At 34.3% G+C, this 26,557-nt stretch overlaps 1 protein-coding gene across 1 annotated transcript in view; it reads right to left on the bottom strand.

The window, feature by feature from the left end:
- Positions 1–576: 576 nt before the first annotated feature.
- The window catches only part of PAWR (pro-apoptotic WT1 regulator), a 113,484-nt gene continuing 87,503 nt past the window's right edge, over positions 577–26,557 (bottom strand). Inside the window, exons 3-6 of the mRNA XM_065934146.1 lie at positions 25,948–25,982; positions 10,126–10,273; positions 7,676–7,780; positions 577–5,496 (exon numbers count right to left, since the gene is read on the bottom strand). Coding sequence (XP_065790218.1) covers positions 5,410–5,496; positions 7,676–7,780; positions 10,126–10,273; positions 25,948–25,982 — 375 coding nt within the window. The 3' untranslated portion in view covers positions 577–5,409. The remainder of the gene's footprint in view (positions 5,497–7,675; positions 7,781–10,125; positions 10,274–25,947; positions 25,983–26,557) is intronic.

The raw sequence follows: 26,557 nt of genomic DNA on the forward strand, positions 1-26,557 counted from the left end.
TTACATAAGGACTTGAGACATTATCTAAACAACCTGACTGAAAGATGCTTGTTCACTTGTTAGACATGTATGACATTACTGAGAAGATTAATCTACAGTTCTAGAAGTAAAGAAGACCGATTAGCCTGGGCAGGTGTATGAAGAATGACACATTAGGCAAAAGGTTCTATACAGACTGGATTTTTACATTCCCAGACCTCTACTTCTCTTTTCTAACTGTAAGGGACCTGAAATTCTTTGACCACCATCTGACTTAGTGGATGACAGATCCAAGTTTGGATTAAGAAATTATTTGTGTAGCTTCAAAACACAAAGACAATTATGTGTACACTTCCTATTTCAAAAAGCCCCACCACAAATGTATTCAGATTTATTAATACTATATTTTTGTTTTTTAAAGCACAATTCCTTCTACAATAATATTCTAAAGATTTTAAAGTATTGCATATTGTTTCAGGAAGAGACACAAAAGTTAACTAGAATATTAGCACTGTCCTTTAACTTTTAACTTTGAAAATAAAACTCAAGGTCAGGGTTTTACTGATGGTAGAGGAAGGAAGAAAAAATTAACCAGTGTTAAAAATTAAATGAAAATTTACTTTTTTATTGAATATTTGTTATTTTACATGCAAAGCATATTAGAAGTGAAACTTTATCATGTTGACTACCCCAGTAAAAACCTATGCAATGAGAATTATGAGAGTTGTCTACACAATACTAAAGTGATCAATAAATTATCAGATGTTTCTCTACAAATAATTGGATTATCTGAATTAGTTGATTTTTTCAACAAAACAGTACATTTTAGCTTTCATATGGTCTTTACTAGTAACAGCAGACATCTTAGACTTAAATTTAAAAGAAAAGCATAACATTAAACACCCTGAATAGCATAGTCAAAACTTTCAAGAAACAAGTTCACCAGGAAAAAAAAAAAAGTAATATACATCTATCAGGTATCCAGAAGGGGAAACAAAACAATCATGTAATAAATGTCCATCAAGTGATCATCACTAATATTCCATTATTACCAAAGTGACTGCCAATATGTGAACTGTTTATTAGACTTAAATACCTAAAAACAAAGCAGTAATCAATAATGTATACAAAAAAACTAACATAAAATCACATCTGAATAGCATCAACAGTTGGGTGTATCTGACATACATTGAATTCTTTTTACTTCATTACTGCTCCAAATGCATTAAAACGTTCTTTACATAATATATAATTATCTGAAAGAAACATGGAAAGATACTTCCCCAGTATGTTCAGGTCTTTCCACCATTCAGTAAATGTTGCAGCAAATTAAACAGTACCTATTATCCAGAACTAAAATACAATGGCTGGATAATTAATATAAAAGGAATACTTTTGAATGAACTATTCAGATTAGACCAGCTAATGCTTCTTACATACCATCACAGATTATACACTGCTAGATATAAGTGCTGGTCCAAGTCCATTTATTGGAAACTTCTGTAATATCTAGAATTGCATACCCAGTTGACTAATAAATACTTGCTAAAAGAGTAAGTATGAAAATTTAACATACCCCCCAACCATACCTTTTTCACATATTCAAACATAATTATTTGGGGGTGGGGGTGGGGATATGACCTTAATATGCTGTGAGATTCTAGCTAAGTAAACTAAAAAAACAACACGGGCTCAGGTTTTCTTGGGCAATGATTCAAGCCTACACTGAGAATCAAATGACCAAGTTCTACACATCAATGAGAAAACCAACAGCATGGGGGAAAGTGCCTTTGTTGATGGATTTGATTAGCAAAATATTTGCTGTCTAACTAGTACTATGTCTTCAGTTCATTGAAACAACAAAAGAAAAGTGTCACTAGTTCTCAGATAAGTAATACTAGTTACAATCCTAATCAATGGGAAGTCCTTTATTTATGAGAGCACAGTTCCAGTGCAAAAGAAAGTTTATTGTTACATATTAGGAATGGTTTAGATATAATAACATTTACCACTGACTTTAGCATGTTATCTTAAAGTTCTAATTCCCAAATGCTAGTTCCTCCTCACTTAATAAATTCTCCTCAATGAAAAGCTGGTGTGTTTGTCTTTTTTTGTGCTGCAAGATGAAAACATTTGCCTGAATCTTATAACAGGTTATTAACAACATTATGAGTAGCTATTAAATAAGTGCCAATACTGCATGAACTTACTAGGTACTGAGTCAAGATCAAAGAATTACAAAAATATGAAAGATAGTCATCTTATACATATAAGATGTACATATACAGAGTCATCATTATACATATCAATATTGTCTAGGACATCCAATTAACCATCAAACCCAAGGTCCATCCTACTGTGTCTTTCAGCGTTGAACATGTGGACATTCTACTACATTGACTTCCATTGTTTTCCACAAAGTATAAGTGGACTTAAAAATTTGTATCTTAGTTTCTAATTATAAAAATCCAGATTAATCCAGAAAATATAAGCCACGTGTAATTGAGGTAGGATTTTCACCTTTAGGAATACACTGCTTTCTAATGGAATTAAAAAATTATTTTAAAAGATATACTGCTTCAGGTATCTACTGATGCTTAATTTTCTAGGTTATAAACTATTTGAGCAAGTATGAGAAGCTAAACTGCTTGAGCAGGTTTGACAAGCTATTTACAACATTTAGTAAATTCCCTTAGAAATACACACCAGAAAGCCTTCCTCTTCCTCTCTAAAGGTAACTGTAGAGTAACAAAATCAGTAACAATTTTAGAAAGATGAAACAGATTACTTTACTAATTCGCAAGTTAATATATGCCAGAAATCAAGGAAGCAAGTCATATTTATCCTAAAGAAAATAAACTTATTGTTTGGAAAATAATATCATAAACACATGAACTCTGGATATGCTTTATTATGCCACAAATTTTCAGGAAATATAAGAAATATTTCTGAATGGGACTAATAATTTCACAAATACTAACACTTTATTGACAAGTCAAGTATTTTAAGATAGTGTACATTTAAGTAACCTTTTAAAAATCTCAATGCTTTTAATAAAATTTAAAGGAAAACTGTAGCAGATCCTACTTTGCTTTTCAATATTCAGTGTAAAACCTGTATGTGACATAAATGTACATTTTAAGCATGGACGGGAGGACGGCACATGAACTGCTTTGCCAAAGTTGTCAGGCTCTGTCCTGCATCTGTACTACATACCACTATGTAAAAGATCATTGTTGGAAATGTTCCTGATAAACTGAAATAAAGGAAAAATGTTAAAACGGCTTTGTCTTTAAAAGCATTAATACCTGGTATAAATTTAAAGAGGGAAATGAGATATTTCTTTACTTCCCAATGGATTAAACAGAAAATTCAAAATACTTCTCTTATTTGGAAAATGAGTACACTAATATATTTTAAGGCTGGATACTGACACCATTTTCACAATATCCAAACTACGGATGGGGAACAAGGCAATACTGATATTTCTGCCATACATTCAAGGGTAAAGAAAGGGGAGATGAGGACAGCCAAAGCCAGTGACTGAGCCTGGCATGCCACTTTGACAAGCGGGCAACAAACCACTACCCCTATGCTGGGAACAGTCTCCAAAAAGGATGATGCCCTTATGCAGTAATTCTACAACTATATCAAGTTTGGTAATCTATCACTGAACTTTTTGGTAAAAAAAAAAAAAAAATATATATATATATATATATGGACATATGAGAAGTTTCCCAGAGACAAAGTTAATGATTAAATAAACTAAAGGGTGAAATAATGCTGATAGCTAAAATTATGTTAATTTCAGTTATTCCAACGGAAGATATGGGAGGAAAGAGGCATGAGGTGCTGTTTCCAAATAGAAATTATGATCAGAATCACCACATGCTGAGCTTATTCTATCCAAGGTCTCAACCTAAACCTACCTAGAAGTGGTAACGCAGGAACTCCTTTCAAGCAACCCAGGTGACTCTGATGATTACTCAAAACTGAACTTCTGAAGTGGGGGAGTGTGGCAGGTGAGAGGGTGCAATCCAGGCTATTAAAAGAGTTTCAGAATTCAACATCTGATATTTACCATTTACTCTGCAATTTCCCTCCCTATTTTCTAACAGTGAATCATGAAGTGACTTAGCCAGTGAAGAGCCTGGTAGGTACCCAAAATGGATTTTACTATGTTCAGGCTATTTACATACATTAACTGGTGTACTATTAGAGATTCAACATCAGACAGACCATTCTTAATGTATCTTAAAGGAGAAAATTTCTTTACTCAACATGAAAATGTAACATAAAACAAGTCTAAATACTATTATTATTTAATGAAAGAAAATTTTCATAATTCTTCAAAATAATTGTTTTTAAAAATCCAAAGTAAAGAGGAAAATTCCTTAAATTTGAGGTAGGGGAATAATTTTCTCATATGAGAACAGCTGTGTCACAGTGTTATCTGCCAAGTCAGAAATTAAGCAAAGTATTTCAGTACTATTTCTGTTTATGCACTGCTTTGTTACTGTAAATATAAATGTTTTAAATGTGGATAAGTATTTTTGTTTGATTCTAATACATGTAGTTAAAAATATGAATTGTTTTTCTTATACAGTCACTGAGATTATACATACTCTCTAGGCTTGATGAATAAACAACTTTTAAAATACTCCATGTTCACTTATAAACCTTGGAATAATAATAATAAAAGCAGTACCTACATAAGAAATTATACATTAAAATTACAACTGTATGTTTTTCCAAAGTCAAAGTGATTTAAATTTTTTTCAATATCTGAATACAAAATAGTACATTTTAATTTACTATATATAGCACAATTCAAGTATTCTCATATTTTATATTTAGCCAACTAGTACATGATATTAAGTGACTTTTTTAAGCTTTCCTTTTTAAAGATGACTGTTATAAAAAGTGTGACTATGTTCTTCTAAATTGCTTAGAATAAGCTGAGAAAAAAAAATGACAGTAGACAAAGACCTTTATGAAATATCATTAACATATAAAAGGTTGCACACATCAGTAATAAGGCATTTGCAGGTAATTCCCCCAAAAGTATCTGAATTTATGTAAACAAAGATTAAGTATATTCTTTGAGGGAGAAAACATACTATCATACATGCTATATATTCAGATGGTTGTGACTTTAAACCATATATTATTTGAATATCACACAAAACCAAAAGAGGCCTAACCTACCAGTTTAGTAACTAAAAGATGTTACTTATTCATGGAGTAAAAGGTTGATACTTTTTGAAAATGATAATGAAAAAGAAATATTTTGAAAAGAAACACCCACTGTTTTCTAGAAATAAATATACATAGTTAGTTTAATGCATTACAGCATAGGAATATTGTCCTAGCATTAACCATAACATTCAGTAGTTTTAAAATATTTTTCCACACTGAGCCTTGAATCTTCTACCTTGTTAGCTGCCCAACAACCTTCAAAAGAGTTTTATTCTCCTGCTTTAGTTGTTCATTTTCATCTTCTATGTCATCTAGGTCCTTTAGGAAACAAAAAGGAAAATAATATAAAAACTTTTTAAATGCTTAAAAATATTCTGAAGGTGATTTAAAAAAAACACTTCAAAATGCACATTCAAAGATAATTCATATAAACAATTAATTTGGAAACATGGACGATTTCTGAAAACAATTTTGGAAGGAATATGTGCCCCAGGTAAAGGCAGCATGCACTCTTAGACTCCTCACTAGCATCATGATGATGCAGGCCAGCTCTTGTCAGATCTTTCAGGTTTTAAAGAGAAGTCAGAAAGCAGAACTGTTTGTTGTGAACCTTCCAATTTTTAATCATAAATGACAAGTTTTTAGTTAAAACAAATCCCTACTTCCCCAAACTGAGGGCTAAATACATATGCAGTCAGTAAGAGGTCTGGGGCCTCGGACTGCAAACGTGTGTCACATTAGGCATTAAGAAGGATTCAAGCACAAGTTATATATAGACTCCCATCACCTTGGGTGATCTTAACAAGTGCTCATGTTGGGGAGTGAGAATCTGGGGAGGTGACGTAACTGAGGCATAGAAAAGGAGATCTGGGGCTTACCAAGTTACCTGGTTCAATTTACGTTAGGGTTTCTCTATGATAATTTGTTTAAGAGAAAGGTTTTCGAGTTTACAAAAATGCAAAAGCCACTATGTAATTACCCTCCGGCTTTAAAGTTATCAGATTCCAGGTCTATGTTGCCTGTGTTAATCCTAGTGCCATAAATACAATCACTCGATAAATACAAAGACAATCCACTGTAATTTTCAGTTTGAAGAAACACAATCAAGGCAGACTATTTACTGATGGCTGGAAAAGCAGACAGTTATAGATTTACCCTTGCAGTTCAAAATACTAAACTTGGGAGAAATAAATTTGAATTCTAAGTATACTATTGGACAGCAGCATTCTGATACCTTTAGTATACTGTCTTCGAATTGAGTTCTAAAAGTACAAACACACAATTTGTATTTACTCACAAACTAAATAAATGATATTAGGAAAGTAATTTGTTGGGACAAAAAAGACACTAATAAAGATGAGATTCCTAAAAGTACTACAACTGAGACCTATCTAAGATTTATCATTAAATGATAAAATAATATTCATATATCATTATTAGGTTATAAACTCTGTAAAGATAGGTGTTTTATGCTTTTTAATAAACACAGTGCCTAAGACAATGCCAATACATCACAGACATCAAACATATTTGCAAATTTTATTAAATCACATTCTATAGCCAATAGAGGAATGTCCATGTATTGAACCAAGATGAAAGGCAGTCAACAAGAATGAAAGACCTTACTTAAAATTAAGACTATTGAATACTAGAAGGTCAATTACTGGCTCAGCATAGAACTATGCAATTCCTACACACGACCTTGAGCAAGTTAAACCCCGAGTTTCAGCGTCCTCCTGCACACCTTACTGTTAATGCCACGGAGCTGTATTAGAATGAGTCTGGACATAATGCAGCTTTCTAGTTTCTCTGCTTCTAGAATTAGAGTTAAGACTGGATTAAGAATGCGTTCCTTTTCCCCCTAAAACATATTTCTTTCCTCCATCTTATGTAAAGCTTTCAAAAAAGGAAAACTATGAAATCACTTCTCATAACCATTACCTAAGTATCGCCTAGCATTAATACCTACTTCTTAAGCAGGAAGTAAATACTAGGGCTGAAAGAGAAAAAGTGTTATGACTGGTAGTAATAGATAACTTGGAGTAAGGCTAAACCTAAAACTGGGGATGAATATGTATAATTGGAGGGGGCAAAAGTAGTCAAAATACCAATACAGAAACAGAGACACATGGAGTTTCTTATGGCAAGAAAGAGCAATTTCAGTTCTTCTTTGAGGCAACTCTGTGCCAGTACTGTTGTATGTCTAATGTGTGGCGCTGACCAAGCTGCCTCTTACCTCCAGACTCTAACAAAACACAAAATAAATCCATTCATTGGTTCATCCCCAGAAGAATAACATAAATACAACTGACAATTGGCCAGAGGAAATCAGTTTGTGGAATGAAATGACAGTCCTGACTACCACAAATTACTATGACATTAACAAAGGAATGAACTATTCAGTTCAATTATTAAATAAAATTACTTCATATTTATGATTTTCATCCAATTGACAGGAAAAAACAAAACCATTAAAATGAAATATGTCAATACTCACTCTATTTAACAAATCAATTTCTTCTCTGAGTTTTCCGATTATTTCCTCTTTATCTTGCATTAATCTCACAAGTCTTAAGTTTTCTTGCCTCTCTCTTACCACCTCCTGGTACATAAAATTACAAAGTATTAATTGAGAAGTAACAAGTTGTTTCTAATCTTAAATAGTATACATCCACTAAATCTGGTAAAGTATCTTAGATATATGAAGATTTCCAGTGACAATTTCTTAAGTCACCTGGGGAGGGAAGGAGGAACTCATCCCACAGAAAGAACCAGGGAATGAGAGGAGTTGTAAAATATATTTCCGATTAAATCAATGTTTACCCAAGTTTTTAACAAATACCAATACTCAAATGGACTTCCTTGGTGGCTGCAACCCACTCCAGTCTTCTTGCCTGGAGAATCTCATGGACAGACGAACCTGGCGGGCTACAGTCCATGGGGTTGCAAAGAGTCAGACATGACTGAGCAACTGAGCACAATGACTTTAGCTCTTTAGTTGATCACCACCATTAGTAATAAAATCTCTTAATATTAAATGACTAATACTCTCCTGAAGGAAATTCAAAATTTTTGTTCAAAATACAAAGTTTAAAAAAAGGAGATTGCTCTGTGGAAAACAGAAAAATAATGATCCTCCATTTTACTTTTGGCTCTGCCAGTTAATTGACAAATGGGTAAAATGAAGGAGCTGAAAATGATTATTAGCTTTTAAACTTTTTCTCCACTTAAACAATGCAGCGACTTCCCCAGTCATCCAGTAGTTAAAACTTTAAGGTTCCAACTGCAGGGGCTGTGGGTCTGATCCCTGATTGGGGAAATTAAGATCCACCAAGCCATGCAGTGAGGCCAAAACAAACAAACAAAAAGAAACAATGCAACACCTTTCTCAAAGAAATCTTATTTAGAATCCAGGGCTTTAGGCTGGGTCAGTCATCTTAGAAGCAAAAGTGAAGCTGAAATAGAAAGGTCTCAGCCAGAATTTGGCTTCTCTCTTATGAACTCAGAGGAAAGCAGTCAGACAGTCTCATTGATCAGCTTCTGTCAACAACTCAGTCCAAACTTTTGTGAATTTTAAAAGCCTTTTTTGATGAACCCCCTTGAAAACTATTAAGGCTTCCCAGATGTCTCAGGGGTAAAGAATCTGCCTGCAATGCAGGAGACACAGGTTCAATCCCTGGGTCAGGAAGATCCCCTGGGTCAGGAAGATCCCCTGGAGGAGTACATGGCAACCCACTGCAGTGTTCTTGCCTGACAAACCCAAGGATGGAGGAGCCTGGCAGGCCAGAGTTCAAAGAGTTACAGAGTCAGACACAGCTGAGCGACTGAACGTGCACAGGCTTGAAGACTATTATACTATATATCCCTTAAAGCTGTTCAATTTATTTATTTACTTTTTTAAGCTCAACTTAAACTCACAGAAACCAGTGTTAAAGTTCAAACGTGAACTAAAAATAATCATAATGTTATAAAAAAGAATAAAATTCAATCTCTACTTAAAACAACTTTTATCTTATAAGGAATTATTTCAATTCAACAAGATATGCTTTCAACAATCAGAAAGTAATTCGGCACCATTATTAATTTTAGGGATTGAATGTCTACAGAACAAACTTGAGAACCCATGGTTAATAAATTAATGCCAATATTCATTTGACATGTTCTCAAGTGTTAGTCGCTCAGTCGTGTCCGACTCTTTTTTTTTTTTTTCGTGTCTGACTCTTGACGACTCCATGGACTGTGGCCCGTCAGGCTCCTCTGTCCATGGGATTCTCCAGGCAAGAACACTGGAGTGGGTAGCCATTCCCTTCTCCAGGGTGGACATTCCTGACCCAGGGATGAAACCCACGGTTCTTTCATTGAAGGCCAATTCTTCACTGTCTGAGCCACAAAGATACTCTTAAACAGGTTTACTCTTAAAATTGTTGCAAGCATCACAGCAGCTCTAGGCTCTAACTCAGAATGTAGAGGAAAGTCTACAAACTGTATAGTTTATATAATAATAAACACACAGTAGTACACACTGCTAGCATAGACTTCTAACCATCTCAAAGGCAAAGACTGTTTTCAACATATAATATTAAAGATAACCCTTGGCAGAATGAGAGGAGCCATTAAATACTAAGCAATTCAAGAACTGGCTCCATTTCTAAAAGTTTTAACATCAACAGAACTGGATAGAACAGTACTAAGAAATCAGGAAATGCTCAGCCACTATGCATCTAGGAGAAAGCTAATTAAGAGTGATTCAAAGCTGCTGTCTGACTACACGTCGAAGTACAATTAACACTAACAGTATCTCCCATTATGCCCCTCATTCTCTTCCCTTTTCTGGTACTGCCTCTTCCTTATAGATTTCAATTTTTCTCTCTCAGCTGCTATGAAAGTGAAAAAGGAATCCTAATGGTATATTAATTTTGTAGGTCTTAAATAATTTGTAACTCATACCTTTTCAAGATCTTCAATTTTCTTTTCCAATGTGCTACTTGAGACCAAATTACCTGAAGCATTTGCATCCCTGTTATACCTGCTGAATCCACTTCTATCTGTTCGGGGAAATCTACTTGAGACATCTTCTTCAGAGGCGGTGGTTGTGCTATGGAAATTAAAAAGATACACATTTTTTTAAAAAATACCTCATATTCAGTTTTTCAATATAACAAAAATACAAAAAAATTAATTCTTTTGACTAATATCTACTGAGAAGCTGCTAAGTACCAGACACTGTTTTGAGTACTGGGGGTGTGACAGGAAACACAGACATGGACTCTGACTTTCATGGAACTTTCAGTGTGACAAGAACATAACCAATGACCATAAAGCAAGACAACCATCACAATAAGGTTAAGTGTGATACTCTGAGAACTATGACAGGGGACCTAACGTAGACACTGGGAGAAATGTACAAAGTAGTGAAGAACTACTTTCTGTCTCCCTTTATTTTTAAATTCCATTACATCATGGGCCAATATTTTAGTAAGATCAAGTAGAAATGAACTGGAAAGATAAAAGTGAAAAACATCACACAAAATGTAAGCCTAAATGTTGCATTAGATTCAGACCCGTAAAATTATATTTTAGTAATAGGCTAAACAAGAACAAGAATTACATGAAAATGAGCCATCATCATTGGAAGTATGCATATAGGCAATTATTGTCAAAAGACAGCTGTCAACTGGCAACTTTTGTCATTTTGTAATTCTTATTTAACCAAAAGTTATCAGTGAAATAGCAATTCTTCATATCAAATACCAATTCACACTGAGCTAATAGCATATAAGTCTTTAATATAACAAATAAGCTTGCTTCTTATTTTTTTGCATTAGTTATCTATTACTGCATAAAAAATTATGCCAAAATTTAGTGGCTTAAAACAACACAATTATTTGACAGTTTCTGTTGGTCAGGAATCTGGAAGCAGATTAGCTGTGTGTTTATAATTCAGGGTCTCTTATTGGTCAGGACTACAGTCATCTGAAGGCTTGCCTGGACTGGAGGAGAATTTGGCTGTAAACGCCTCAGTTTCAAACGGGCTACTGGTCAAAAGCCTCAGCTACTCAGTATGTGGGCTCCTCTGCCGGACTGTTCACCACAGACAGAGCTCCCAGGGACAGAGTGACACAAAGCCAGGACAGCACCTCTCGCGACCTAACCCCAGAAGTGACACGATCACATCAGCCCTGTGCGGGGTGTGGGGAAGGGCTGCACAAGGTGACCACACCAGGAGGCAGAGCTTCCTGGGCGCGCTCTTGGAGACTAGAATCATTCTTGCAAATCAGCCTACTCTAGGCCGGACTGATGACAATGCTGATCACAAGGGGTAAAGTATATCTAAACTACCTCTATGATTTAATAGCATTCACAATAGAAAAATTAGTTTCACAGATGTATATTGACCAGAAGAGAAAAGACTTTAAAGCAATTTTAGCAAGCTCAGGATACTCATTTTTAACTTTTACCCAATATGCAGAAAATGACACTTTTCAAAGTTTGTCCTCAATCCTTTACTGGTAGCCAGTTCCAATCATTTATCCATCAAAATTACAGCTAAATCTGAAACAATTTCTGATGAAATATAATAGAATTTTGATCCATTAACACCGTATGTATGGGTTTTCTTTTGATGGAAAATAAAATTCAAAGTGTATCTTATCAAATTTGCAAGGTAATGGATTATAACATTTTGCAAATGTGCAATACTAAAATAATCACTTACTTACTGATGTATTGTAGAACAAACCATAACAATTTGAAAAATATTTCCCCCCAATTCTAACTTTATTTTTTTTGTCTTTATGTAACACTGAAAATATATGACATTTCTTTCTTGCACAAAAGGCTAATTAAGATCATTTAAAAAAAAAAAGAATGATGCTATCAGACAAATAAGTCTCATACACATATTTAAAAGGCTGGGGATCAAACTAGTTTATTTTTTAATTGAAATATTTCTAGTTGTTCAGTTGGTCAGTTGCGTCCAACTCTGCGATCCCATGGACTGCAGCACACCAGACTTCCCTGTCCTTCTCCAACTCCCAGAGTTTGCTCAAACTCATGTCCATCAAGTCAGTGATGCCATCCAACCATCTCGTCCTCTGTCATCTCCTTCTCTTCCTGCCCTCAATCTTTCCCAGCATCAGGGTATTTCTAATGACTCAGCTCTTCACATCAGGTGGCCAAAGTACTGGAGCTTCAGCTTCAGCATCAGTCTTTCCAATGAATATTCAGGATTGATTTACTTTAGGATTGACTGGTTTGATCTCCTTGCAGTCCAAGGGACTCTCAGAGTCTTCTCCAGCATCATAGTGCAAAAACATCAATTCTTCGGTGCTCGACCTTCTTTATGGGCCAACTCTCCCATCCATACATGACTACTGGAAAAACCATAGCTTTGACTAGACAGACTTTTGTTGGCAAAGTGATGTCTGCTTTTTAAAATGCTGTCTAAATTTGTCATAGCTTTTCTTCCAAGGAGCAAGTGTCTTTTAATTTCATGGCTGCAGTCACTATCTGCAGTAATTTTGGAGCCCAAGGAAATAAAAGTCTGTCACTGTTTCCATTGCTTCCCCATCTATTTGCCATGAACTGATGGGACCAGATGCCATGATCTTTGTTTTTGAAAGTTGAGTTTTAGGCCACCATTTTCACTCTCCTCTTTCACCTTCATCAAGAAAATCTTTAGTTCCTCTTCACTTTCTGTCATAAGGATGGCGTCACCTGCGTTTCTGAGGTTATTGATACTTCTCCTATCTATCTTCATTCCAGCTTGTGCTTCATCCAGCCCAGCATTTTGCATGATGTACTCTGCATATAATTTAAATAAGCAGGGTGACAATATACAGCCCTGACGTACTCCTTTCCCAATTTGGAACCAGTCCATTGTTCCATGTCTGGTTATATCTGTTGCTTCTTGACCTGCATATATGTTTCTCAGGAGGCAGGTGAGATGGCCTGGTACCCCCATCTCTTTAAAGAATTTTCCACAGTTTGTTGTGATCCACACAGTCAAAGGCTTTAGCATAGTCAATGAAGCAGAAGTAGATGTTTTTCTGGAATTCTCTTGCTTTTTCTATGATCCAATGGATGTTGGCAATTTGATCTCTGGTTCCTCTGCCTTTTCTAAATCCAGCTTGATCACCTGGAAGTTCTCGGTTCACATACTGTTGAAGCCTAGCTTGGAAAATTTTGAACATTACTTTGCTAGCATAAGAAATGAGTACAATTGTGTGGTAGTTTGAACATTCTTTATTATATTATATATATATTAATTATATTAATATAATAAATTTATATATTTATATAAATTATACATATTAATATTATATTATATATATTACATATATAAACATTATATATTATATATATATTGCCTTTTTTGGGGATTAGAATGAAGACTGAAGTAGAGTTGACTTATAAAACCTGTCTTTCACTTGTAAAAACATGAAGTGTTCATCCCAAAAGTCAAATATTTTTGTCAGAATGTTTCCCTCTAAAAATTATTGTATATGTCAGCATAAGGTAACAGTTAATATCTTTTAATTTTCTTTAAACCTCAAATTTAATGTATTAGCATTTAAGTAATTCACATTTATAGTGACTGTTAATTTCGTTGATCTAAAGCACACTGTTTAGTTCAGCTGACCTAACAAGCCTCTTGTCAATGAAAGAAGCAGACACTGATTTATACTCTGGCACAAGTTTGCAGCACTTCTTCCTCGTCACTGTCTCTTATATAATCAGAACATACTCCTGCAAACCTCATCTTTGACCCTTCAAAGTTTTATATACTTCACAGCAAGCTGTGTTTGTCAGCAAAGAAGGTGAAAAGTAACTTCTTTCTTCATATTACTGCTATGTCAGCAAAATCAAGGTACTGATCATATTGTAACAACTGTATCCCTAAACTGTCCCTAAATATAACAAATTATGGGCGTAGCTGGGAAGCATTACATTAACTATCTACTTTGCTACAGACTCATCCAATACCTTTCGGCAAACATCTTTCACTTGTCATACCTAGTTTTTTAATGTCAGCAACCTGAAGACAGTCTGGAAAAGAAACTCACAAAACACTAATGAAATCCTGATGATCTGCTTCTGTCAGGTTCTTATCAGTGACAGTCTTTCTTTCAAATAAGCCATTTGTGGTTGTGAATATAATGCTGTGCATATAAATGCCACTTAAATTTGGTGGTTTTATTGTTTTAGCAGCCAGTACATCGCAGCAAATAACCCCACTGTGGTTTTAGCACCTCCCTATCAATAATGGCTAAAAACTGAACTCACTATAGGAGGGATAATACTTCCCAACAAAACAAGTACAAACTCTTTTGGTCTGTATCTCTTTGAAATTACTTTCATCATCATCATAATTTGGTTTACTACTTCTGTCACATTCAAAAAATGATATACCTTTTCTTTTAAAAAGTCTAGTAAAGTTTGTTTATCATAAGTAAAGTAAGATTAAACATAAAGAATGTCAAATTTACTTCCTAGATTTAGATAATACTAACAAAAGCAAAAGTTGAAAAGAATAAAAAAGATTTTTAGCTTTTACTCGCTTATTTTATTTTATGTTTACTTCTTAATTATTTTCTTTATGGAACAAGAATATGTCTGATTAAATTTAACACAAGATTTCTAAAGTAAATATATCTTCACATCTTCTTCAATTCTTACACATTTTGGTTTACAAATGACTAACATAAAACTAACACAGGCATAGCAGAATATACATTCTTTTCTAGCTTGCAAGATGACCAAGATAAGCCAAATTCTGGGTCATAAAACCCACCGTCACAAATTTAAAAGAACAGAAATCATATTGTGCCCGGTCTTAGACCACAATAGAATTAGACTAGACCTAATAACAGAAACGTAACTGGAAAACTCCCGAATAACATGGAGATTAAACAATGCATTTCTAAATAACACATGCGTCGAAGAAGAAATCTCAAGAGAAATTTTGAAGTATTTTGAACAAAACAAAAAAAACTTGCACTTATCATCTATGGAATGCAGTGCAAGTAGTGCTTAGAGAAATGTGTCCACTGAACGCATGTATTAAAAAAGACAGATCTAAAATCAATACTCTTTTAAGTTCCTCCCTTAGGAAACTGGGAAAGAAAGAGCATATTAAATCCAAAATAAGCAGAATAAAAAAATAACAAGAACTAGAGAAGAAATTAATGAAACTGAAAACAAGAAACCAATACAGAATAATCAATGAACCAAAAGCTATTTCTTTAAAAATATCAACAAAACCAACAGGCATCTAGACAAGCTAAGAAAAAGAGAGGACACAGACTTCTAACATCAGAAATGAAAGAGGGCATATCACTGAAGATTGCATGGACATTAAAATAGTAATAAAGGAATAGTCTGACCATAAATTTGATAACGTAGATGAAACAGATCAATTGCTTGGAAGCTACAATCTGCCAAAATTCACACAAGAAACAAATAATCTCAATAGGCTGGTATGTATTAAAGAAATTGAATCAATAATTAATAACTGCAAAACAGAAAGAAAGTACCAGGCCATAGTGAACCCATCCAAAATCAAAGGAAGAAATTATATGAATTGGTAAAATCCCTTTCAGAAGTAAAAATAGAAGGAATACATCTTAATTTATGAGGCCAACATTACTCTAATACCAAAATCAGACAGATATCATAAGAAAACTAAAAACTAAAGATTAAGATCTCTCATGAACATTGATGCAAAAATCCTCAACAAAATATTCACACATTGAATTTGAGAATGTATAGAAAAAATTATACACCAAAAATCAAATGGAATTTATTCAAGGCTGGTTCTATTAAAAAAAAAAAAAACAACCCTACAATTATGTAATCTATTTCAGTAACAGGCTAGAGAAGGATCACATGTAACACAGACACAGAAAAAGCATTTGACAAAATATAACATCTGTATATGATAAAAAAAAAAAAACTGTACAAACTAAGCACAGAATGGAATTTCCTAAACCTGATAAAGAATATCTACCAAAAAAAAAACCAAAATAAACAAAAAACCTACATCATACCTAGTGGTGAGACACTCAAAGCTTTCCTGCTAAGATCAAGAACAAGGCAAGAATGTCCCCCTTTCACCAACTCCTTTTCAGTATCTTACTGGAAGTCTAGGTAATACAATAAGACAAGAAAAGGAAACAAAAGGTATACAGACTGGGAAGGAAGAAATAAAACTTCCTTTGTTCACAGATCATCTATGGAGAAAATTTGCAAGGATGAACCAACACAAAAAAATTCCTGAAACTAATAAGTAATCATAGCAAGGCTGCAAGATATAAGCGTAATACACGAAAGTCAGTCCCTTTCCTACACAGTAGCAACGAACAAGTGAGATCTGAAATTTAAAACAATACATTTACATTAGCTCTCTACTAAATGAGATACTTATGTACAAATCTAACAAAATGTACAACATATACATGAGGAAAACAACAAAAACGGATGAAAGATACCAAAGAACTAGGTAAATGGAGAAACCAGTTAGTGGACAGGAAAAGTCAATGTTGGTAACATGCCACTTCTTCCCAACTTTGATTTCCCACTGATCTCTCGGCTCAGTGCAAGCCCAATCAAAATCCTAACAAGCTATTTTGTGGCTACTGACAAACTAATTCTAAAGTTTACATGGAGAGGCCAGATCCAGAACAGGCAACAATATTAATTAACAAAGTTGGAGGGCTAACACCACCCAAATTCAAGACTTAGTTTAAAGCCACAGTAATCAAGACAGTGCAGTACTGGTAAAAGAACAGACAAAGAGCAATGGAATAGCAACAGAAGCAGAAAGAGACTCACATAAATAACCCACAATAATCCACAACTCTGACAAGGAGTACAGGCAATATAATGGAGCAAAACTGTCTTTTCAACAAATGGAAAACAACTGGACATGTGCATGCAATGAAAAATGAAACAAAGAACTTACACCCGTAACAAAAGTTAGCTCAAAACGGATCAAGACCTAAATGAAAAATGCAAAACTGCTAATACGTAATCTCATAGAAGACAACTAACACAGGAGAAAATGTAGAAGACTCTGGGTATGCTGATGACTTCTTAGGTAAAACATCAAAGGCACAATCCATGAAAAATGGTTGATAGTTGTTGCTGTTTAGTCACTAAGTCCTATCTGACTCTTTTGCAACCCCTTGGACATCAGGCTCCTCCATCCATTGGATTTCCAAGGCAAGTATACTGGAGTGGTTTGCCTTTTCCTTCTCCAGGAGACCTTCCTGACCCAGGGATCAAACCTGCATCTCCTGCACTGCAGGCAGATTCTTTACCACTGAGCCACCTAGGAAGCCATGATTGATAGCTGAATTTCATTAAAATTTTAAAAATCTCTGCTCTGTGAAAGACAATGTTAAAAGAACAAGACAAGCCAGCCTGGAAGAAACTATTTCCAAAAATATATCTGATAAAGAACTATTATCCAAAATATACAGAGAATTCTACAATTTAACAATAACAAACCATAAGACTGAAAAATGAGCCAAAAAACTTAATAGACACCTCAGAAAATAAGATATACAGATGGCAAATAAGCATATGAGAAGATGTCCCATATCATCTGTTATCAGGGAAATGCAAATTAAGATCAGATACTGCTCCACACACATTAAAGTGGCTAAAATCAGGATCAGCACTGGTGAGGACGTAGAGCAACATTAACTCTTATTCACTGCTGGTGGCAATGTAAGCTGGTACAGTCGCTTCTGAGACAGTTTGGTGGTTTCTCATAAAACTAAACACACTCTTACCATGGCTCACGCTCCTTGGTGTTAATCTAAAGGAGCTAAAACATATGTCTACACAAAAACCTACACATGGATGTTTACAGAGCTTTATTCATAACTGCCAAACTTGAGAGCAATCACATTGCCCTTTCCTAAGTAAATGGATAAATAAACTGTGGTATATCCAGAAAATAGAATATTATTCAGCACATAAAAAGAAATAAGCTACTAAACCATGAAACGATACGGAGGAAATTTAAATTGTACATTACTAAGTGAAAGAAGCCAAGCTGAGAAGGCTATATACTGTTTAGTTTCAGTTATATCACTCTGTGGCAACGGCATAGCTATGGAGCACAAGAAGATACCATAGAATCATTTTACAAAGTGACAGAGACACGTCATTATACGTTTGTCCAAATTTACAGAAGGTACAACAGCAAGAGTGAACCGTATATGGTTCACTAGGGACTCTGGTTATGACGTGTCAGTGTAAGTTCATTAACTGTAACAAATGTGCCTCCCTGTAGGAACATTAATGAGGGAGGCTATCCATGTGTGAGGATAGGTTTATATGGGAAGTCTGTACCTTTTCCTCAATTTTGCTCTAAAAAGTTAGAGCAAAAGTTAAAAAAACACACACAAATGTACCACGGTACTTGAATTAAGTGGATATCCTGTTCATAAAGGAGTCCACTTATCATGCACTTGGGTGTGATGATGACAATGTAAAAATGAAATTCAGGCTTGTAAATATTTACTTTTATGTTTTATTCTTACTTTGTCATGGGTTAGAAACAAACAGTTCAAGGACCACACTTTGAGCAGCATTAAAAGAATGTTTAAACTCAGACTTAAAAGAGGAATAAGAATGTGCAAATATGAGAGTATGTGGTCTACTGAGAAACAGAAAAATCCAATACGGCTAAAGCATGAAATGTAAACATAGGAGTGATAAGATATGACACTGGAAAAGCAAGCAGGAGACTGAAAACGATTTTAAGAAGAATTTCAACTAATGCTTTCTAAATTGATTCACTATGTACACACTGGTATGTGTATTATCTACTATTTTGCAATATGATTTATAATATCTTATGTGATCATATATATTCATATATAATTTATTATACAAATGTATATGTAAATTAAATGTTATGATTTAGAATATATTATTAAAATATTATCTGTATCACAAAAAACAGAACATAAAGGGATGAAAAGAATTTTAAGTGTACATTTTAACTATGGTTTAAGTTTTCTTTGTTTTCACAAAAATTAACTATAATGTTTTTAATGAAAGTATAATTTGAAGATGCATCTTTACTTCTGAGGAACTTATTTTAACTTATCATGAAATATAAAGATTCAAAGATGCAGTTCTAAGATGAGAATGCATATTTGACTTTTAATGGCTATAACAACAGAAAGAGATGCCTCATAGAGTTTTTAAATTTTTCACTTAAAAATCCAAAGCATCAAAATAATTTTTTCTAATTTGTAAAAACAGATCTGATTTTATGTATCTTGCCAACTAAAAAACCCACATGATCACCTTTGCATTTATATACTTGGTTTGATATTCTCCTTAAGTTTCCCCCCAGCAGACTCACCGATTTTATGAGTATTAAACTACATAATAAATTGTAAATCCATTTAACCATTCAAATTACAGTATTGTATAAGATTTATAAGGTAATCAAACAAAATACATTTTCTTCAGGACACCTCCAGTACCAAATAATCATCTGGTACATAGAACAAGGGAATAACAAGTTAGTAACTAGCACATGTGAGTTACCAAGCATCATTGGGTCCTATGAATCTGTGGGTTCTATATCTACAAACTGAACCAATCCACATGGAAAATATTCAGAGTAAGGGAATTCCAGAAATTTCCAAAATGCAAAACTTATATTCATATAGCACTTACATTGTATTAGGTACTATAAGCATTCTAGAGACTTAAAGTATACAGGAAGATGTGCATAGATTATACACAAATACATTATTTTACATAAGGGAATTGAGCATCCACAGATTTTGGTATCCTTGGTGGTCCTGGACCCAATACCTCACATATCAAGAGATGCGTGTAAATGTCTTAGTGTCTTTTAGATTAAAAGGTAAATACAAATAGAAGATCTAACATTTTCCTCCTGCAGCCAGCATTATCTTGAGTATCACCCGGCCTTGGAAACTAGCTTAGACTCATGTAAAGGTTCACAGGAAGTCATTAAAGCAGGGAAAGTGAGAGAGTCATTTTAACAAAGTGGACTGGAAATAAGCAAAACTGAAGGCAGGAAGACCAGTGTGTAACGTATTGTAATCATCTATGTAAGAGAAGATGGTATCCTAGATTGGTGGGTAGGCACTAGAGCTATACAGTAAGTAAATTCAACAAGTTTTTGTAAATGACTGAATGTAAGTGAGGTAGTGAGGGGAAAAAGAAAAATGAAGGGTCAAAAGCAATGTCCAGATTTCTGACTAGAGTAAGAATGGATTTTGATACCAACTACTGAAATCTAAGCTTCACCAAGTTTGCTTTTGAACATGCTGAGTTTAAGATGATTCTAACAGATCCAACCAGTCCATCCTAAAGGAGATCAGTCCTGGGTGTTCATTGGAAGAACTGATATTGAAGCTGAAACTCCAATACTTTGGCCACCTCATGCAAAGAGTTCACTCGTTGGAAAAGACCCTGATGCTGGGAGGGATTGGGGGCAGGAGGAGAAGGGGACGACAGAGGATGAGATGGCTGGATGGCATCACTGACTCGATGGACATGGGTTTGGGTGTACTCCGGGAGTTGGTGATGGACAGGGAGGCCTGGCGTGCTGCAATTCATGGGGTCGCAAAGAGCCGTACACGATTGAGCAACTGAACTGAACTGAACTGAACTGAAGATATCTAAAAATAGATATTTAAAAGTTGTTGATTATATAGGAATGGAGCTAATGATTTGGAATCAGCATAGGTATATACAATAACTGAAGTCACCAGAGTGAAAAAAATTTTCTAGTACAAATAAACAGACAAAAAGAGTAAGACAAAGTGCTGAGTAACACCAACACATAAAGAGTTAAGTACAGGAAAGGAAGAACTACAAATAAAACTGGGAAATACCAACAGAGGGGTAGAAAGAAAATCAATAGTAAGGTATCACCTAAGTTGCAGTATATATAAAAGAGAACTGGAATCATTTTCAAGTCCTCTTTTCACTTAAAAAAGGTCCACTCACCTGCATCAACCACATGATTATTCAAATACAAACCACAATGCTGACAACTACAAATAAAAACCTAAACATGTGGATATACCTTAATATGTTTGTATTTGCTTGATGTACATATAAGCTTAAAATAAGATTTCAAAAAGTTTAACCTATTAATAATTTAAAAAATCCTTCATATTAGGCTTTAGACAAATGATCATATACAAATTCAAAAACAAGGAATATTACTGAAAAAAAAAAATCAGTGATTTATCCCCACTGTGTATTATGTTTGTAAAGAATACTTGTCATAATTGTGAATAATTGTGTTACTAGCTCTTATTGCCAAATTTAACTCTGTTTATTTTAAAAACAGAAATATTTTAACCAATTTTCAGGGCTAGATATGTACAGTGCACAATACCCAGAATAAAAGGTTGCTTTATTAATCCAAAAAGATTGCAACGATCTACTCAGGAATGTTAACACAAATCTCTAACTAATACAACTCCAAAAAGAATCCTCCTCTGCCCTTAGCTACAAAGTTATTAATCAAAATGTTCAGAAAAGGAAAAAGAATAAACAGTATTATCAAGGATAAATACCACCATTTACTGAAAATTTTCCCCCTCTGGGAATTCTCATATCTTCTGTGGGAAGAGTAGAAGGTGTTGTGTTGCAAGATAAAACACTGTTATTCTAAAACTACCACGAGGACAAGACTGGCAGCACCATTAGATTATTTTAAAGTTTTACAATTAGACGTAATACAAGACTCATGAGTAAAATCCTCCTTTTAGAAAGGATATAAAATATTTAAAAGTACTGGATAAATTGTAAAAGTCTTAAATAACCAACAAGTACAAGACTGGTCTCTCCATATTTTCAATATGTTTCACTACCTTATTGTATTCCACCACTCCAGTCCCCCTGTCCTCAACAGCCCCTACCCTCTGTGTAGGTTTTCTCTCTCCCTTTAAATACACACACATAAACAGAGCAACAGCTAAATATAAAAATCATTTCTCAGACTCTATTAAAATTATGATACATATTCACTGTGGGAAACAGATAATATGATCAGTCTCTCCAGTAACCCCAATAACCCAGACAACAGATGTTACGAAAGTCAAAGTGAAAGTCGCTCTGTCGTGTCCAACTCTTTGCGACCTCATGAACTACACAGTCCATGAATTCTCCAGATCAGACTACCAGAGTGGGAGCCTTTCCCTTTTCCAGGGGATCTTCCCAACCCAGGGATCAAACCCAGGTCTCCCATATTGCAGGTGGATTCTTTACCAGCTGAGCCACAATTCCACAATATATCAATATTAGTAGTTCATAACCTTTTTGGACTGCAGATCCCTTTGAAAATCTGATGAAAAATATAGCTCTTCTCCCAAATAAGCATGATATTCTTTTACATAGAAATTTAGCAGCTTGTCAATAGAGTTCAAGTTTAGAACACTTTATATAAGAGACAGTTTTATTATCATACTCTTTGTTATATGCTCTCCCTCTACTCGTCTAATATAAATAGGTAATAATTTTTCTATAATTATTAATTCTTATAGGTAATGTTTTCTACATCAGTTTAATGTCCGTGTTGTAACTTTACATTAATATATTACAGCATATACGCTATCTCATTGTGATACATTTAAGTTTTTCCATTAGGGGCTATCATACATGTTCTTTTCTGATATGTTAAATAGAGTAAATTATCTTAAAGAGATCACTATAAACTTAACCAAGTAAACATTCTATTACAAAAATTACACACATTGGAGAGGAAAAAACCCCATAAATACATGACCACCGGTCCACCCTTCCTAAACCTTAAGTTTCAGAAGCTTTATGACCCCCACCTCCAAATAATTTTCCAAAGGTATTGAAACATAGGTTTTTTTTTTTTTTTAATATTTATTTCTTTGGCTGTGTCGGGTCTTACTTGCAGCACACAGGGATCTTCAATTTCTCCTGTGGCATGCGGAATCTTTAGCTGCAGCATACAAACTCTTAGTGGCATGTGGGATCTAGTTCCCTGATCAGGGATCGAACCTGCACTGGAAGCGCAAAGCCTTTAACCACTAGACCTCCAGGGAAGCCCCATTTAAACATGTTTTATAAAAAGGAGTTCAGTGAATATTTAAGAGATGTTCTAGGTAACCGAGTTGATTCAATAAAATAGGGCATAACTAGAGTCACTGCTTAACAAATTCAATGCATCCTTGATATCTGTAAGAAAAAATTAATATTTAATTCGTAATTTATAAGAACACACCAACTGGTCTTGTGGATGGCTTGTACCCTCTAATGACTTTTTAAGTTTGTCTAGCCATATGTATAAGTTATTTGGTTTACTGAAAATATTTCCTAACATATAATGCCAAATATCTATCCTTTAGCCCATTCCTCCTTTTTTTCATCCCCATTAATCAGCAGACACCCTCTCCAAAATATATACATTCTCCAGTCTTTGTTGCAACTTGACAGATTAATGAATGTAATGAACTGTTGATACACAATATAACAAATTCCTCTAGATAAGGCACTGTTAAGTTCAGATCTAGATTTTGTTTATTTATCTTGTGTCTGAGTTGCAATGAGTTTGTGAATAATGATTAGTAACTTTAAAAAATGTTTGTTTTTTTAGTATTAAGCATGGCTAAACCTTTGAGAGTTGAAAAGTAACAAACCACATGTTCTAGGCTATGAAAATAAAAGAAGCAACAAGTGTACGAACAGGTCACAAGTAAAATAATGGTCTAAAAAGCTTAAAAATAGGGACTTCCTTGGTGGTCTAGTGGTTAAGACTCTGTGCTTCCAATGCTAGGGATACAGGTTTGATCCCTGGTTGGAGAGATAAGATCCCACATGCCCTGGGGCAAAAAAGCCCACATGCCACAAGAGAGAGACCACACAGCCAAAAAAAAAAAAGAAAAAAAAGTGCTAAAAAGTTTAAAAATAAAAACATACACCATGTGAAATCAATTGTCTTCCTGATTTAACACAATGATAAATGGTAAATAAAGCTTCTGATGAAGATTTGTAAGGAAATTATTTCCCTAATGACTCTAACTAAAGAATGCAAATCTGAAAAGTGCCAATTATAATTTAAAGTGTATTACTTAAGAACTAAATGTGTATGAATGATACAACAAATGTGGTAAGTTACTGAAGTTCATTTTTATTTCCCAAAACAAAAACTGATAAAAATATTTTGGTTTGAGAACGTGGCCTGCAAACAGGCCAAATCAAAGCTTTTTGATTGGCAATGCTTGCTAGCAAACAAAAAAAGATTCTTTCCAGTTTAAACTAGTCATGCTAAGTACAAGTTACCAAACAATGCTTACATGTTAAGAAGTTTAAAGGAGCCACAGGTTTCATTATATCAAAATTACTCAGAAATTTTAAAAAAAGCAGCAGCAGTAGCAAATATATCAGATTTACTTACTCAGTCGTCGATTAGCTTAGCCTTCTTAAACATTGTTTTATCACTAAATATTTAAATCTTTTCTATTAAATAGCTCAGTAATAAAATTACAGCTCTTCTTAATCAATATTTTATTTACATACACTATAACAATCACAACTTTTAACCATATATTTCAAACTTAACATAAAACAGAGGCAAACAGAGCTTTTACACATTTAAATCTAAGTAGACTGTCTTGCACAGGCATGTGGGTTCTGGAATCAGGTTGCCTGACTTCAAATCTGGGCTCATACTGACTAGTTTTGTAACCACAGTGAAATGATTCTACCTCTTTATCTCATTTCCCTCACCTACAAAGTAAAAGTAAATATTTTACCAACAGTACCTCCTTTATAAGATAACTGCAAGAATTGAATGAGATCTCCATAAAGCACCCTGGACATTATATATAAGACTTGATAAGATTTACCATTATTCTATAATATTAGCACAAGCATGATGACCACATCTTTTGCAACTTTATGGCTTCAACAGGGAAGGACGCTACTACTTCAGGCATCTCTGTTAAACAAGTTCTCATACTTAATTCTGGTCTTCCTCCTATCCATGAGCACATACACTTAAACACAAATTCTGGTAAAAAAGCATTATTCAATTGTGAATAGGTGGTACTATGGACTTGCTGTGGTTTGAATGCTTGTGTCCCTCTGAATTCTTATGCTGAAATCCTAATGTCCAATGTAAGGGTACTAGGCGGTGAGGCTCTGGGAGGGGCCTAGGTCACAAAGTTGGAGTCCTTATGCACTTTTATAAGCACAGTAATGCCACAGAGCTCTCTAGCCCCTTCCACTATGTGAGGACACGGTGACAAGCTGTTATGTGAGTCTGCAACTGGCAACAGGGCCTTCACCCACAGAATCTGACCAAATTACCCATCTCTCTCCATCACGTCAGGACACAGTGAGTAGGCAGTTCTGAGAGTCAGGAAGAAAACCCTCATCAGAACCAGACCATGCTGGCACTCTGACTGATTCTGGATTTTACAGCCTCCAGAACTATGAGAAAATAAATTTCTATTTCAGCCATCCTGTCTATGGCATTTTGTTATGGCATTTCTTTTCAGGGTTTAAATACACAAATGAAAATGACTCTAAGTTTTCTTTTGCTAAGTTCATCAAACCTTCAAAAATCCATGCTGTGTGAGGTTTTCAAAGACTGCAGAGTGTGTGAGAATAAGTTGTGGTCTACCTACAATGTCATTTCTTTTTAAGAGGACAATTAAGGTTTCTGACATTACACTTATGTCTACAATATGTTCTTAGTCATAACTTAAGGATTCTTACCTTTTGTATCTGCCTGAAACTGTTCTAGAGGGCTCCTGTAAAATAAAAATAGCAACATATCAGTTTGGGTATGTGTAAAAGCACACACAATTCCAGGTTATATAAAACAATTGATAGAGAATGTTGGAACAATTACCATTACTTTTAAAAATTCACATTGCTGATCAAATTAAACAATATTGTACATTTGATTTTTCAGACAAAACCAATCACTGTTTAAAAATTATATCTTTAATTTGGAAGCATTTTAAAAGCTTAGAAAAAATTTTTTAAAGGGTTATCATTCATCAACCAATCTAAACCTTTTTGGAAGTCAAGCATTAAAAAACACAACATATCCCCCTTCGAGTGTTTTCTATGCTCTCCGTTTATTTTTTTCATTTAGTTTTTATTAGTTGGAGGCTAATTACTTTACAATATTGTAGTGTTTTTTGCCATACATTGACATGAATCAGCCATTTTAGGAATTTTCAGTTAAAAAAAAAAGAAGGTACAATTCACCACAGACATATAATGATTAATGCTTATTTTTTAAAATAGCTAAAAATAAAAGGTGAGAAAATATTTTTATGCTGATTCTAAGCTAGACCTCCCCCCAAAAAAGATAGCT

The sequence above is a fragment of the Muntiacus reevesi genome, chromosome 4 (genome assembly GCF_963930625.1).
Source record: "Muntiacus reevesi chromosome 4, mMunRee1.1, whole genome shotgun sequence".
In the NCBI taxonomy this organism is placed as follows: Eukaryota; Metazoa; Chordata; class Mammalia; order Artiodactyla; family Cervidae; genus Muntiacus; species Muntiacus reevesi.